Source organism: Zootoca vivipara, chromosome 5 (assembly GCF_963506605.1).
Source record: "Zootoca vivipara chromosome 5, rZooViv1.1, whole genome shotgun sequence".
NCBI classification, from domain to species: domain Eukaryota; kingdom Metazoa; phylum Chordata; class Lepidosauria; order Squamata; family Lacertidae; genus Zootoca; species Zootoca vivipara.
Window position 1 is genome coordinate 35,707,913 of NC_083280.1, and position 17,158 is coordinate 35,725,070.

The 17,158-nt window shown below is 44.6% G+C and overlaps 1 protein-coding gene across 5 annotated transcripts in view; it reads left to right on the forward strand.

The window, feature by feature from the left end:
* CROCC2 (ciliary rootlet coiled-coil, rootletin family member 2) overlaps positions 1-17,158 on the forward strand; it is a 93,631-nt gene that overhangs the window by 48,892 nt on the left and 27,581 nt on the right. For all 5 annotated transcript variants that reach the window (XM_035133879.2, XM_060274571.1, XM_060274572.1 and 2 more), the window contains 3 exons: positions 573-752; positions 1,106-1,240; positions 10,582-10,725. In XM_035133879.2, the coding sequence (XP_034989770.2) occupies positions 573-752; positions 1,106-1,240; positions 10,582-10,725 (459 nt within the window). The remainder of the gene's footprint in view (positions 1-572; positions 753-1,105; positions 1,241-10,581; positions 10,726-17,158) is intronic.

Here is a 17,158-nt window from a genome sequence, read left to right on the forward strand (position 1 = left end):
AATATGTTTGAGACTGAAAATCTGAGGCAGGAACTGGAGATAGGGATTTGGTTGCAAGGAACTTGCTTGTGTTCAACACCAATAGGAGCATTGCTAGGTACTTAAAAGACTCAGGGCAAAAGGCTACAGACACAACTCTGCATAACATGTGAATATGCTAATATATATGTACAGATGCAAATGTAGAATTTAAATGCCACAGTAGGAAAGCCAACAAATTTCCAATCAAAATAAGCCCAGATAAATTATTCCATTATTTTGCACCCTAGCCCCAATCACTCCAAATCAGTTCCTCTTTATTTCTCCCAATTAATTTCCCAGCACGTTCTGCTCCAAATTAATTCAATTCCCCCTCTTCTCTAGATAATTTATTCCCACAAAATTAATTAATATCCTGCTCAGTTAACCAAGATCACTCCTGTTCAATTTCTTCCAAATTCACTATCTACCAGAAACACTCAGTACACTTAGAAAAAAGTTTTTTTGGGGGGGGGCCTTTGCCCCGTGATCCCATTCTTGCACCATCCTCGGATACTAGTTTACCTGATAACTTCCTGCTCTGCTGACACCAGGAGGCCCTGCATCTGGCATTGATTGAGCAGAAGGACGAGGCTATGCATCATCTTCAGCAAGAGAGGGAAGAAATGGCATCCAAGCATGAAGCTGAAAAAAGGGAGTTCATGGAGGAGATCCTCTCTTTGCAGCAGAACCGGGATGAAAGCCTCCTCCTGCTAGAGAATGAAAAACAGAAGGTGAGGAGAGAGTAACATTAGTCGGAAGGAAGCTACCTGGTTTCAAGCCATGGTTTGGCTTAGCGTGAGGTATGAACCTGGCCACTGGCTGTGTAACACTATTGCCACAGCTGTAACCATTGCGCCCAGACAGCATGGATAATGGTTAGGGTTGGTTGGAGTTGGGAACAGGAGCCTAAAGGATCACATGTGTTTCCCTCTTGAGCCCATGTATTTTATTTCTTGCTATGAGCCATCCTTAAGACTTGTGTTATAGGGTGCCCCACAAATGCTAATAATAAATAATAAAAATGTAATTTCCAGGGCATTATGAATATTGGTTACATATGTGAGGGTTTCCTTTCTACCTCCAGGCTTTGTCCAAGAAGGAAGCAGAGAAGAATATCCTTTTAGAAAAGCTCAGTGAGTCACAACGCGAACTCACAGTTGCCAGGTCAGAGTTTGACCGGGTGAAGCTGGAAGCTCTGAACCGCCAGGAGCAAGACAAGGTGAACTCTGGGCTTTGTGATTTTTTTTCCATGGCAGGGAATGCAAATATGGAAATGCCTAGCAAGGTAGTGGTAGGGTATTGCCATCTCCTGAAGCTCCTAACTCAGCCTATGATCAACTGACAATTAAGAGAAGGAATGAAACATACCTGCGGGGAAATAAAAATAAAAATAACTTATATAAACAGAAAAGGGCAAGTGGAACTTTATGGGGTCATAAGCAACACTTTGTGCTTTAACATGTAGCACTGCAAGGAACCCAGAAATAGATTACCACGTTGCTTTTCCCTCAGTTGCAGCATAGCTGCCAAGTTTTCCCTTTTCTCGCGAGGAAGCCTATTCAGCATAAGGGAAAATCCCTGTAAAAAAGGGATAACTTGGCAGCTATGAGTTGCAGCTCTGCTGTTATTAGGGATGTTGGAGAATGTTGATGAAAACAGATGCAGGATTAAAATTACTGATGTTTGCTCATTTATTCCATGCCTGGAACAGAAATCAACCCTACAAATATGATCAGTATTCACTGTTGTTGCTTTCAATCTACAAATGATATGTAATTAATTACGTCAAACCTTCCCCACCCCATTCTCATTCTGTTTAATTTGCATTGGTGTGTGGTACGCTAACATGATTACAATGTGATTTACATCATTGGCATAATTATTTTTTGTAAATTATGTAAGTTACATTATTTTGCCACAGTGGACAGTGAGACAAGTAACATAGTTTTTGGCTGAAGGCAAACTGTAGTGGAGTGGAAAAAGTGCTACATGCGATGGATTCAGAGTGGAACAGAAGACAAGGCCTTATTACATCCTTAATTATCATTTTCCTCCAAGGTCTCAATTCTGAAACACCTGTTAGCTTATGCAAGGCATGGCACTTAGATTCGCAGACATTGCATAGAATGGCATATATTGTCATTACCGTTACCAGTTTCTCAGGCACAGTGAGACCCCTCTGTTTATCCTTTGGTTTGCTAAAGGAATGTTCTATCCCATTTCCGCAGTGGTTAAACGCTTTATTGTACAGTGGAACCTTGGTTCTCGAATGGCTTAGTTGGCGAACAAATCAGCTCCTGAACGCCAAAAACCTGGAAGTAATTGTTCCGGTTTTCAAACGTTTTTCAGAAGCCAAACTTCCAATGCGGCTGTTGGCTATTGTTTCCGAGGCCACGCCTTGGTTTTCGAACATTTCAGGAGTCAAACGGACTTCTGAAACGGATTAAGTTCAAGAACCAAGGTTCCACTGAATATAGTCCTTCTGTGGTCAGAGGGTCCACCATTTATTACCATTTATGTCTAGGGTAGGCACCATCAGTGAGGATGAGCAGAGGAAACCACACACACACACACACACACACACACACACACACACACACACACACACCAATCCAACTGTGGGGTTACTAGGAATGAAGACTCCCACTATGTATCTCCGAGTAAAGAGCTGCGGATGTTCTGTGCAATGCTGAGAAGCCAGGTTGGCCTGTTCTGCTCTGCTGGCCACTACCGGTAGTGTCTACTTTCTTTGTCCAAATCTCATGAGAAGCCTTTTAGGGGAAGTGGATCTACCTCCATATCAGGCTAGAACAGGACAGCAGGATTGCTCTGTGGGTGTTAATGAGGGGCAGAATAGCTTCTTGGGCACACTGTAGAATAAGGGGGAGGCTAAGCCTTGAGAAGGGGCCACTTAGACCAGGAAAACAGCATGAGCAAAAAGATATTTTTTCCACCCCCTTCCTAATCCCATTCAGAGGCATCCACAGCTGTCTTTAACATTAGGGCTTTTTAAATGTGGGAAATCTGATCATAGATATCCCACCATCTCATCTAGTTGTGCCCTCATTTTCCTTCCTTCCTCTTTTTTTTTAAAGAAATCTACCAGAGGTCATAGTTTTGAAGCTGTGATGCTATCTACCCCAGTTGTTTCTGAGAAATTTGCAAAATTAAACAGCTGGTGCAGACTACCCCTCTTGTTGAGGGACATAGGAGCCTTGGAGCATCAGATTACGGCTGCATCTAACTCAGTATATTGTCTGCGATGGCCAACTGCAGCTCTTCAGGGCTTCAGACAAGAGCCTTTCCTAGTCCTGCCTGGAGATGCTGAGGTTTGAACCTGGAGCGTTCTGCATGAATGGCATGTGCTCTTTGCCCGAGCTGCAGCCCTTTCTTTCACGTACTGAAACTCTGTACGTGAGTTTTTCTGGAAGGAGGGGGGGGCGACCACTGGAGTTGCTGTATAGAGCACAGGGACACTGCTTGCCCACGATTTGCTTGACTCTGGCTTGTGCTGTCTCTCTCCACAATTTGTTTCCATAAAGCACCACGAGATTTCCCCCTCCCCCTTTTCTTTTCTTTTTTAATAGCTCAATGTGGGATTGTTTGGTTCTGCCTTTAAATAAAAAACACATTGGCAATATTAGCCGGGGCCCTATCGTATCTCTGGAGAGATCAGTTCACAAGCTCACAAGGCACAGCCTCCTAAGACCGAGCAAACAAATAGCACAACAAGGGTGAGAAACCCCCACCAGAACAAATTTGAAAAGCATTTCAGCTGGAAAGATTGACTGGGAACCAAAGGGAAGCCAGCTTTAAAACAAATAATTTCCCCGAAGGACTGTAAACAATAGCCCCACCCCAAACTCGTAGAGCAGCACAGAATGACAGGAATGGATGTGACCTGCCCTATCGCTGGGATTTATTGGCAATCTCTACCGTTCTGGTCCACCATCTCTAACCCGCCCTCGCGTCTGCTCACTCAATGGAACAGCTCTGAGCTGCACCGATCACTGTGATCCCTCTAAGACAGTGAGATTATGACTGATACAGTAAGCTGTTTTCTGGAGGGTCGTGCATGACAGGGAGATTCTTCCAAGCTGGGACAGAGTAGGGCGAGGCAGTGAATCCAAGCCAGACCCTCCTCCCTAGGGGCAGGGGATGTTGCAATTCATAGCTGGAAGCTGCATGGCTGTGGTCCATGCATGGTCCAATCTCTCTCCTCCTTGGAGAAGCTTGTGTGTGGCTTGCAACGCAGTGAGCAAGTTCCTGGCACCAGAAGAAAAGATCTTGCCCAAGAGCTTCTCATTTCCTGGAGCTCCCCCTCCCTGAATCCCCTTCGGAGTTCCCTTCGGCCTAGATGGCAAAACAGAGCCTTGCAAACTCAGCAAGGGAAGCAGGAATATCCTTGTTCCACTCTGGGAACGGCAGTCCCTGCCAGTGGCTCCCCCCCCCCCTCACAAGACAAGAGTGTAGGAATTTTGTCTTATTATTTCTACTTTTGCCAATTCTGTAGTAATCCTCTACTTCCCTGTCGCCTGAATCCCATTTTAAAAAAGAAGAGTGGACCATCACATTTTGGTGGGCCCAAAAGGTAGGCAGGTTTAGGAAGGAAGGAAGGAAGGAAGGAAGGAAGGAAGGAAGGAAGGAAGGAAGGAAGGAAGGAAGGAAGGAAGGAAGGAAGGGAACTCCCCTGTTGTAGATGGATATTATGTTCATTTGGGACTGTATGCTCCTCACCTAGTCTGAATAATAATAGTAAAATAAAATAAAAATAAAGGAGACAAACCAATCTTGGTCATTCAGTTCCATCTGGAGTTCAGAAGTCTGTGTTGGGCTACTGAACTCACCCACTCTGTTTGTTTAACAGCTGTGTCAGTGAAGTACAGAAATCTAACCTTTTGATGTATTGATGCTCCTATGTGCCTCATGCCTTGTAATTACATCAGAAGCATTCTTATGAGCATCATCCTCAAGGACTTCTAGACTGATGTCCTTTTGTCTCTTTCCAGTTCCACTTGTCCCATGATATACTATGCCTTTTATGATCCAGCAAAGACTCTTGTGGCTCCATGGAGACTAGCCCATTTATTGGGGCTTATGCAAGGACAATAAACAATAAAATAAACATGGTAGTCTTTAAGGTACCCCAAGGCACTCTGCTGTGTTTCCTGTAACAACTTACATGGCTTCCTAGCTAGAATTTGTCCTCTCCAATTAGTTACTAGAAGAAGGTAGGAGCAGTGTGATGCAGCAGCTAAAAAAGCCAATGCAATTCTGGGCTGCATCAATAGGAGTATAGCATCTAGATCTAGGGAAGTAATAGTACCACTGTATTCTGCTCTGGTCAGACCTCACCTGGAGTACTGTGTCCAGTTCTGGGCACCACAGTTCAAGAAGGATACTGACAAGCTGGAACGTGTCCAGAGGAGGGCGACCAAAATGGTCAAGGGCCTGGAAACGATGCCTTATGAGGAGCGGCTTAGGGAGCTTGGTATGTTTAGCCTGGAGAAGAGAAGGTTAAGGGGTGATATGATAGCCATGTTCAAATATATAAAAGGATGTCATATAGAGGAGGGAGAAAGGTTGTTTTCTGCTGCTCCAGAGAAGCGGACACGGAGCAATGGATTCAAACTTCAAGAAAGAAGATTCCACCTAAACATTAGGAAGAACTTCCTGACAGTAAGAGCTGTTCAGCAGTGGAATTTGCTACCAAGGAGTGTGGTGGAGTCTCCTTCTTTGGAGGTCTTTAAGCAGAGGCTTGACAGGCATATGTCAAGAATGCTTTGATGGTGTTTCCTGCTTGGCAGGGGGTTGGACTGGATGGCCCTTGCGGTCTCTTCCAACTCTATGATTCTATGATTCTAGGTCCCAAGTCTAGAAACAGTTCGATTCATCGCCTACCAGTACCATATATGCAGTATCAGAATCAGGACGAGCAGTGGCATTTCCTTATGCCTTCTCACAACAAATATTGTGGTAGAGTTGGCAAGCTGCACCCATTTCATAAATCAGATAAGTGCGCTTGAGAAAGTGTGGCTTGCCTAAAAATGTCAGGTAAGGACATGGTGCACACCTGGAATTTGAACCCCCAAATACCCATGGCCTATATGAAGGGGTTTGTTTTTGGTTCAACTATTATGGAGTTTTTATGTTAGGCAGATTGGCTTGCTTTGGAAATGGCTTAACTGAAGGGTCCAGAGTAGAGTCTTACCTTTGTAACCTACCTCCTGCAGCCAGGATTGGGCCAAAGTTTTGTAGTACTGCTGCTTTGGTAGCACTAGAGGGCACTCAGCATCCATAAGTCAATCCCCTACCTATTCAGAAGAACCCAATATGGGAATAGATATACAGTAAAAATATGAAAAATGTATTATAAGTGTAAGCCCACTGCACTGTGATCCAGGAAACCATTGTGACAATTCATGTGATCAAGGAAGCAGAGAGCATGGACAATATTTAACCAGGGGTATAGACAGGCCGAAGGTCCAGATTGGTCAGGGTTTTTTCTTTAATCTGCAGAGCAAGAGCAATATATATATTTATTTTGCTAGGTATGTTTGAATAATGAAAAACATTTTGCAGGAAATTGGGGTGAGAGTAAGGACTTTGTAAAGTCTAGTAAACATTTAGAGTGAGAAGGAAAACTGCGGCTCGTGCATTAAGCAATGTTAATATATTTGAACAATAGTTGTAATAGAAGATTCCTATTCATTGAATGAACAGAACAAGTCATTAGATGCAAGGCCAGCATCAGTCACTGGGCATTTTAGCTGTTGCTACCACTCCACAGGAAGGTCTATAGCTCTGTGTTGCAGCACACACTTTGCATGGAGAAGAACCCAGATTCAGTTCCAGAGAACTGTAGCCAGAAACATCTTAGAAACCTGCTACAACTCAGAGTATGAAATACTGGGCTACAGTGGCAGAGATGAAGCCAGAGGTGTCCCTGGGATCCCTCATGCCCCTGGCAAGCAGCTGTTTCGGTGCCCCCCCCCCCCGGAAGAAAATAACTTTCTTGCTTGCCTTTGTGCCATGATGCGAGAAGGATGGAAAGCTTCTGTGTTTGATCTTGCTGTGACAGCAGCGGCGCATCGCCACACATATTTACATCATACATTCCATAGTCTGATAGGTGATTTTTGTGGGGGGAGGCAGGCCTGCGCCCCTGGCATGGGCCAGTTTCACCAACCCCTAGGTACACCTCTGGACAAAGCACAGCTGCTTATTCCACAGCACTAATCTCCTGGGGTGCTATTTGTCAATCCGCTGCATGTCAAATAAATAAGCTATTCTCAGGCAGGGGTGGGACAGGAGACTCCACCAAATCAGTTAAGCAGAAGAAGCAATCGTTGGCATCAGCCTGCATAGCTAAGGGTTAAACTGCCTGTTTTACCATTTGAAAAAAATGGTAAAGGCCTTTGACCAATCATAATGCTACAGAATAGTGAGTGAATGTTAAACAAAGCAGAAGGGGGTGAGAAAAAGCTGTCTTGATATTGAAGCCATAATGTCTTTATTGGTCAAAAGACTCTCTCTCTCTCTCTCTCTCTCTTTCTCTTTCTTTCTCTCTCTCTCTCTCTTTCCTCTCTTCTCTCTTCTCTCTCTCTCTCTCTCTCTCTCTCTCTCTCTCTCTCTCTCTTCTCTCTCTCTCTTTCTCTCTCTCATCTTAGAATACCTGCACTTCAGAATTAATCACTATGCTACTGCACTGAAAAATAATTTCTGACCTGGGATAATCCAGCTTCCTTTGTTTCTGCACATAACACACTTCCTTTTGGGGGGAGATTCGTTCACACTTTCTCTTAGCTGGTTTGTGGCAGCAACACATTGTCAACTAAGTTCCAAATTGTCCGGTATCAGTCCCACTTTGAACAGCTATAGCATTGCCTTTAACCCAAAAGGGTTCCGTGTATGTTGCAGGTGCCACCTCTGCCTCCACCCAAGGAATCTGAAACAAGGCTGCTTTTAGCTGAAATGGGAGTCAGGCCTTACTGTTCATATACATCCATTGTGGCTCACATTAGGGTGCATAGGGTGATATTCAATGAAGGACTTGTCCAGGCTTCTTTTTGTGCTGTGTTCCTAGGCACAGATCCACACTGCACCTAGAAAGTGCAAGACAAAAGGTGTGTGACTGAGCCCTTAGCTTTACTCAGAGTAAACCTATTGAAATAAATGGACCTAACATAGTCATGTTCAATATTTCAGTGGGTCTACCCTGAGTAAAACTTAGTTGAATACCATCCATAATCCATCCCTCGTCACCCCATTTATCATCCTAGAAATACTTTCTTACCGGATATTTGAGAGTAGCTATATTGAATCTTCCTTTGAACACATCTCTTGGGCAAAGTCATTGTTTACACAAGCCATGCCTTAAGTTAATTTCTGCTGCTCATTATGTCATGACGTGCTGTATCTTTTTGAACTTCCACCTTCATAGGCTGCTGAACGATACAGCTCAGTTCCAAAGATTCCCAGAAAAAGCATGACTGGTTTCAACCCAGGGAGGAGCCATAGCTCATTGATAATGCAGATGCTTTGAATGCAGAAGGTTTTAGGTTCAGTCCCTGACATATTCAGTTAAAAGGGATCAGGTTGCAAGTGGTGGTAAAGTTCCCTGCTGGAGACCCCAGAGCCACTGACACTTGGAGTAGATACTAGGCCAGAATGAACAAATGGGAAGCTGCCTTATAGGTCACTACGTTCCTCTCTCTCTCTCTCTCTCTCTCTCTCTCTCTCTCTCTCTCTCTCTCTCTCTCTCTCGTTTCCACTAAAACTGATCTGAGATTGTACACCATTTCCTTAAAGCTCAGCTTATTTCTTACCGTAAGTTTGCAACAGCAAAAGAAGATTGGTCTCCTGCTGCTGACCATTTCCTAACTTCCATGAAATGGTTTGGCTGTGCTTTCCTGTATCTTCTCTCTCTTTCATGCCAAGGAGGTCATTTCCCATAAAGGAGACAAATGTTCCAATGAACAGTCTTTTACTAGCTGACTAATTTGCAGGTCACAATTCTGTTGGTTTTGTGTATGGCACTGGGAAGGAAGAAATACACAAACCATGAGTTATAGCAGGCAGGGTGTTTTTGCATTTCCCTGTTATTGACCCCCTGATTACTCCAGTCCACTCACTACACCTTAAATTCATGAAGTGAGTTTTGCCTATTGAAGTCTTGAATATTTCTCCTATATTTTTAATTTTGTTATTTCAAAATAATTTATTCATTATTATTTCAATGGATATAGTTTTACAGATACAGAGCTGGGGTTGTAGACCCTTGGTTGTTCTGCCAAAGAGAGATAAGGGCTTATTCACAAATCCTTCTGCTGGAGCTGAATGCTGCTTGTTTTCAGTTTGGCATCAAAACATACTCCTGTCCTGCCATAGTTCTGTTGAGACCCAGAGCAATTGCTAGTATCCATAATTTTGTCCAGGGAGTTTCTTGTTTTAAGACAGGGTGGCCTGTACGATTTAATAGGTCACTTTCCATCTTGGCATGTTATAAGTCTATAAAACTTGTAGAATCATTGACTGTCACAGGCAGGGGAAGAAAAACCTTAAAAGAATATTAAACTCATGGAGGACACCTTACAGTGTCTTGCAACTTTATATGGGTGAATACATTGGCAAGTGTTTTTGGCTTAGAGTGAGAAACAAGATCAACTCTGTTCTTGTTGCTTAGGGAAGGACCAGTTGTCCCTACTAGTGATGGGTGCTGAACTAAAGCTGCTTTTTAAAAATGTCTTTGTAAAGATAGTTGCATGGGCTGGTAAACTTTACAAACAGTGTTGTTGTCAGCCCAAAAGCTCTGGTACAATATCTGTCTTGCTATTTCTAGATATAGAATCATAGAACCAAAGAATTGTAGAGTTGGAAGGGACCCCAACGGTCATCCAGTCCATCTTCCTGCAATGCAGGAATCTCAGCTGAAGCATCCTGACTTTTTTTTTACATTTGGCCAACTTTCTCTTTGCTTAATTTGAATGCTTTGTTTTGTGTCATCAACTGGATGTCCTATTCACTTACATTGGGATTGGGATTACATTTCCTCCTGTGCAGAAAAACTGCCCTGCAGAGCTTAAAAGGGCCTCAGCCCCGTGAGAGAGAACAGGCTTTGCAAGCAGAAGATCCCAGGTTCAATACCTGCCATCTTCATGTAGGGCTGGAAAAGACTGTTGCCTAAAACCCTCAAGAACTGCTTTTCAGTCAGTGTACGCAATACTAAACTAGGTAGATCAGTGGTTTGACTCTGCATAAGGCAGCTTCCTATGTTCCTAAAGGAGTTTCCACTGGGGTTTTTAAACAGTCCTGGAGGGAGGCACACGTACTTCAGATACGAAAAGCAAGTGCCTTGTTGCCCTGTAAAGGAATCTCACTTGTTCCCGGACTAGCAAGTTTCAGATAACCTGCAGTGCTACCCTAGAATTGAGCTTTGTGAGGAAACAGTTGTGGGAGCCAGTCCTTTGACTGCTGGTGTCTCCATATTCTGGAACTTTACAGAACACATAGAACAAAGTGGCATATACCATCCTTCATTCTGTGATTTCTTCATTACAGAACACAGTTGCCAGCATCACCAGTGAGCTACGGACCTTCCAGGCACAGTTTGAGGACGCAATGGCTGCCCACCAGAAGGAGGCAAAGCGCTTAAATGAACACATAAAGGAACTGGCAAGAGAGAAGGAGCTTGTTGGGAGGGAGGTATGTTCGGGTTCCTGGCTGGGTCTTCTTTCCGTGGAAGGATTCTCTGTCCCTGTTCAGTATGGTCCAATAAGTGCTCTGTGTATCTCTTTGTCAACAGATAGGTGTTTGCCCCAGTTCAAGCCATCTGTGAATAAGTTGGTTGCAATGGAAGCTTTTCCCCTCTCCACTGAAAGAGCAGGCAGTAGCTTTGAAATCTTCTGCTCCTATGGAAATCAGAAGTGCTAAATCATGGCAGACTAAACACTTGAGCAGGACTTCAGTGTTGAAGGCAGTAACTGAAGCAAACCTGCCTGTAGGGTACAAACTCATAGTGCTTCCATCCCTAGAAAGACAAGTTTTGTTAGCTTTGGAAACCTGCAAAACCTATTTGACCAGTAAAATAAAAAAAAATTCCTTCAGTAGCACCTTAAAGACCAACTAAGTTTTTATTTTGGTATGAGCTTTCGTGTGCATGCACACTTCTTCAGATACACTGAAACAGAAGAGCCCTTATGTATATACAGAGGGTGGTGGGGGTGGGTGGGAATGGGTGATGGGCTGATAGGAGTGGTAAACCTGTTGATGGCTGTTAACGACTGCTGATGACTGCAATAGGTCCTGCGGGGAAAAAGCAAGGGCTGAGGCACTAAAGAAAGCTTGATCATGCATAATGAGATAAGAATCCTATGTCTTTGTTCATCCCAGGTGGCTCCATGGTTTTAAGCTTGGTAATGAGTTCCAATTCAGAAACTTCTCTTTCCAGTCTGTTCCTGAAATTTTTCTGTAATAAAACAGCTGCTTTGAGATCTTGTATAGAATGTCCTGGGAGATTGAAGTGTTCTCCTACTGGTTTCTCTGTCTTGTGGTTTCTGATGTCAGATTTATGTCCATTTATCCTTTGGCGTAGGGTTTGGCCTGTTTGTCCAATATAGAGAGCTGAAGGGCACTGTTGGCATTTGATGGCATACACAATGTTAGAAGATGAGCAATTAAATAGTCCTGAGATGGTATGTTGGATGTTGTTGGGGCCAGTGATGGTGTTGTCCGGGTGTGTGTGGCAGCAAAGTTGGCATCTGGGTTTATTGCAGGCTCTGGTACCAGTGTCCATGTTAAGTCTGGTGGTTGTATTATTGTGGGTGAGGAGTTGTTTAAGATTGGGTGGCTGTCTGTAGGCAATGATAGGCTATTTGACCAGTGAAGACCATGAGACAGAACGAAGGAGAAGCTTCGGTGCTTGTACTCTGTCACTTTCCATTCTCTATTTAGCAATCCTCCTTTTGTAACATAGAATTGGATTGGATAGGTGTGAATTAGGAAGAACAGGCAGTGACCCCAGCCACTCAGGGCCCTTTTCACCCTTTCTAATAATGGTGTGCTGTGGGTTAAATTGCAAGCAGGGATCCCTGCCCACCCCGTTGCACCCCCTTTTTCCTAACACGCATCTCCGGGTGGTGACTCTTGGGGGTGGAACAATATCTGCAGCTCTGGAAAACATCCCCAGGTGGAAACCCTCACCCACTGCCAGATGCTTTCCGAGCTCTTGTTCTCTACAAACACAGTACATCAGAACAAGAGAATGACCCCCAGCCCGAAAAGACTGGGGTGGGGTGAAGGGGGGGGAATAGAAAATTAAAGGACATAAAAGAGGAAGAGAGAGTAATTTAACATGACAGGCTGTTTATTTTGGCAAAAAAATGGCCTCCTTTCAACAGATTTCAAAGTCCAGCCCCAGGAGGGACCACACAAGCAAGCAGAAGAGGGTTGTTTCAGAGGGCAGGGAGGGCAGAAGGAATGGGGATGGGGCGAAAGGGGGTGCATATGTTCCTAGATGGATGTAGGATGGGCAGAGAAAGAGTAACACAGCCTGGGAAGGGAGACAGCAGCAGATGAGAGAAAGAGAGGTGGGGGGAGTGGGAGAGGACAGTTGTGGGACTAATATAACAAGCTGAGGGCAAAGAAACACAGAGTGAAATCCTCACAGGCGCCAGCATTGACCTACTTATCACCATGGGAACCATAACATTTTCACAGCCTTTTAACTTGAGGAAGTCAGGCTCGTTGAGCAGCCATGCCTTCCCTTAAGTGCAAGCCACACTCACATAGACTCTCACGTCAATGTACATACACACAAGCCCACGACTATACGAGGCACATCTGCCACATTCGTGCTCTCTCATGAGTACATGCATCTTCAAGTGTACATGTGTGTGTGTGTGTGTGTGTGCGCGCACACACACACACACACACACACACACACACAATGTAGTGTTGCACCCCACCCCAGTCTTTGAGCTATGTGAGATTCCAGGGCTTACCCAGGCTTCATGTTCCTTTCTGGAAATGAGGCACAGTGGAGACGGCAGTGTCTTTATGATATATGGTTTATTCACACATATATAGAACCTGGAGGGCTTCACAGCTTTAACACCCCAAAAGTGTCTTGCTTCTCCCATCGTCGCAGCCCTGGCTTTTAACAGATATCAAGCACTGCACTCTGGCGCTCTCTCTCGAGCTTGCTGCTTTTTCCTCTAGGTCACATCACTGCAAATGCTCAACTGTGGCTTTTGTCCACACAGAGTCCATTTCCTTTGTTTCTCTTAGTTGCCCATCACCCAGGCATGCGCGCACACACACACTAATTAGCTAACTAACACACAGTGTTCTTCAGTGGTGTCAACTTGAATAAAATATTGGGGGCCCCAATTAGGCCTTATCCCGCATAACTGATCACATGATGCTGTGCGCACACACCATTTGAATGGCAATGCCCATCACCTTTGGGGGGCAGCCCCCTCAGATATTTTATTGGGCGGGCTGAAGGGACCTCGGCCCCTTGGAGTTGGCTCCTATGGTGTTCTTACTGTGTGGAAATAGTTGCATGAATTCACATGCATGTGCATATAAATATATTCACATACATGTGCATATAAATATATTCCCACATCATTCTGTGAACTCAAATGCACAATCACTCCTGCCTCCTCCCCACCCACCACCCACCCAGCCTGTCTCTCACACGCATGCACATTTTCTCTCCCACCATGAAATACCCTGTTCCATGTGTCCAGGGCTCAGCTGGAGACTTGGCTGCCCAGGCATGATTTCAAAAGAGACTGTTTATAAAAAAAGTTCTAGTCAAGATATAATTATAATAATCACATTAAGAGCTTTGCTGCAGTGTTCCTGTAAATGAGGAAAGCTCTGCCCTTACACAGAGAGTGAGCGAGCCAGGAAGGAGTGTGTGTGTGTGTGTGTGCATGTGTGTTTGAGGTGGGGGTGGGGGGTGGTTCATGTGCAATGTTTTCTTTTCAGTCTCACCCCCTGCTAGCCCCCCTTCCTTTATCCTGGGGAATAAAAACAGTTTATTTTATGATGGATCGCCCCTCTCTTTGGTCACTGACCTTTCTTCGTGGATTTCTGCTGAGCTCAGCAGAAAACCGCTGACTGCGTTTGTGGATCCCATATGTAGGTGGGGGTTGGGAGAGAAAGGGGCTCACCCTAATCCTTCTCAAAAACAGAACAACAATAACAGAGAGCTGGTCGGAATGAGACAGGCCAACAGGGAGGATCTGGACAATGTTAAGAGCTTTCCAGAGTAAAAGCATTAGGAAAGAAAGTTGGGAAGGAAAGAAAGGGGGTTCATATCGAAATTGTCCGTCCTCGATTCCAGTAATATAAAGGACCAAGGGAGCAAGAGCAGTTGTGTGTAGCCTCAGCTTTTCCAGAGAGGCAGAATTAAAGCACAGAGAACCCTGTTTTCTCCTGCATCTGAGACACCCTGTGCTGCTATCCCAGGAAATAGCTTATCATACCTAGTTATAGGTAGGTAGCCGTGTTGGTCTGACATAGTCAAAACAAAATGAAAAATTCCTTCCAACAGCACCTTAGAGACCAACTAAGTTTGTCATTGGTATGAGCTTTCGTGTGCATGCACACTTCTTCAGATACACTTATCATACCTAGTAATTCACTGTGCAGCCTCTGGAACACATTGCATTGTATTAGAACACAGGCTTGCTTGTACCTGTGTGGCTGAAGAACTGATGAGCGATTCTTTGGGTCTGGGCAAGTTCTGGCCCTCTCTAAAAGTTCCTCTGCACTGCATTTGCCCTCATTAAGAATTGATGAAGTTAGCTCTACTTTTTAAGATGCTGTTACTTCTCCTAGCCTCCTGCTGCTGAGGATTTTTTTCCTGTTCTGCCTCCACACCACACTGTGGACCAAGTGGAATGCGCAAAGGCATCAGAAAAGAGCAGTGTTCCAAGGACAAGATCAGCTTGGTACAAATGGCCAAGCACAAATGTAATTCAGATTTCCATCTCTTTCTCTTTTTTTAATGCATTTTTCCAGTTGTTAGCAGAAATATTAATCCTTCTCAAATGAGTACAGCTTGGCCTGCAAAACACCATTTTTAGTGCCTGTACAGGTTCCCACATATTTTCAGTAAGGATGCAGCATGCTTAAATGCATCACTCCTAATGCAAACAAGCGTCCTCAGGACAGGTAGCTTTTCTCACTGTATCTGCGGAGTGCATGGAATGGAACAGCCTTGAGATCACCTAAGGCCACGAGTTGTTGCTGTCGTTTATCTTTAGCAACTGAGCTCTTCCAGTTGTAGCTTGCTTCCCCCTCCCTTCCTTGCATTCCAAACATAATCTTCCTCCTCTGCTCCTACTCAATTTGGCACTCAAATCCAAGAGCATGCTGATAGCTTCAATTACCCATTCCCACCATCTGATAAATGACTACTATCTCACACATGAATCACAACACCTCTCACTCGTGCTCCTGTTTAGTCACACAAGTTGGCATCCACAATCCGAAACATTCCCATATCCTCCATTCACACATGCTTGCATGCTTTCCTTTGCTGAAGTGAGAAATTCCGCTTTGAAGCCACATGGCTCCAAGAGGAAAAGAGTTATGATAGGCCCAAAGTTACACAAGTTATTTATTCTTCTCCCCACTTCCTCTAGTGGCAAGAAGTTCCACGGGTAGCATTTACCCATGAACAGCAGTTCCCCAGGGGATTGCTTCCCTTAGGAAGAAGAGGTCACTTGGGAATTATGGCTTCCTTATAACATTTTGCCCCATTGGTACCCCAAAACACCACAAGTTAAACACCACAAGAGAGTTTTAGCCAACAATTTCCCCAACCTGGAGCCCTTCTGCTGATGTTGAACAATGTATTGACCATGGTAAAAAATGGTATAGGTAAAGGACCCCTCACAGTTAAGTCCAGTCGCGAACAACTCTGGGGTTGCGGCGTTCATCTTGCTTTACTGGCCGAGGGAGCCGACATTTGTCCACAGACAGTTTTTCTGGGTCATGTGGCCAGCATGACTAAGCTGCTTCTGGCGAAACCAGAGCAGGGCATGGAAACGCCGTTTACCTTCCCGCCGGAGTGATACTTATTTATCTACTTGCACTTTGACATGCTTTCAAACTGCTAGGTTGGCAGGAGCTGGGACCGAGCAACGGGAGCTCACCCCGTCACGGGGATTCGAACAGCCGACCGTCTGATCGGCAAGCCCTAGGCTCAGTGGTTTAGACCACAGCGCCACCTGCATTCCTTATTGGTACCATGGTACATATGACCATGGTAGCTGGTGCCTAAGGGAGATGGAATCCAAAACATCTGGAGGGCAGCAGATTGGAAAAGGCTGATTTTAACTTTTCAGAGTTAGAGCTCTCTGTGTCTGTTTCACACTTAGGGTGCCTCCATACTGTCACCGTTTTGTGGGAGGAATTCAATCACATACTTCAGATATGCACCATTAAAGTGGATTAAAGGGTTCTGTTACCCTAGCACAACGTTTGCCCTTGTAGAAAAGAATTTGGCTTTTTGCCATTAGGAAATGGATGGGGAAATGGATGGTAAAGTGTAGGGTGAACGAACAACATATAAACACCCCACAAGCAAATCAGGATAAATGCAGGATGAATGCTTATGTTCGTATAACTGTCCCGTAAACAAATCAGAGGGAAAGCTCAGAAAAAGACTGGATGTAATCTAAGCTCCTTGTAAGTTTTGTGCAAGCAAGTCAGGCTGAATGTTTAATAAATTAGTCCTCTGGAGGAACTCTGACACTGCAGCCAAAATAAAAATAAAAAATCCTTCCAGTAGCACCTTAGAGACCAACTAAGTTTGTCGTAGGTATGAGCTTTCGTGTGCATGCACACTTCTTCAGATACACTGAAACAGAAGTCACCAGACCCTTATGTATAGTCAGAGGGTGGGAGGGTGGGGTTTGAACACTGTAAACCCAGAAGTAAATGCTTCGGTTTTTGAACACGCCTCGGAAGTCAAACATGCCACATGGCTTCCGCTGAGTGCAAGATCCTGACGCCTAGCTGTCGGCTGTTGTTTTCAGTTTTCAAACGTTTCAGAACCTGAGCAGTCTTCTGGAATGGATTGCGTTCAAAAATCAAGGTACCACTGTACTTTCCA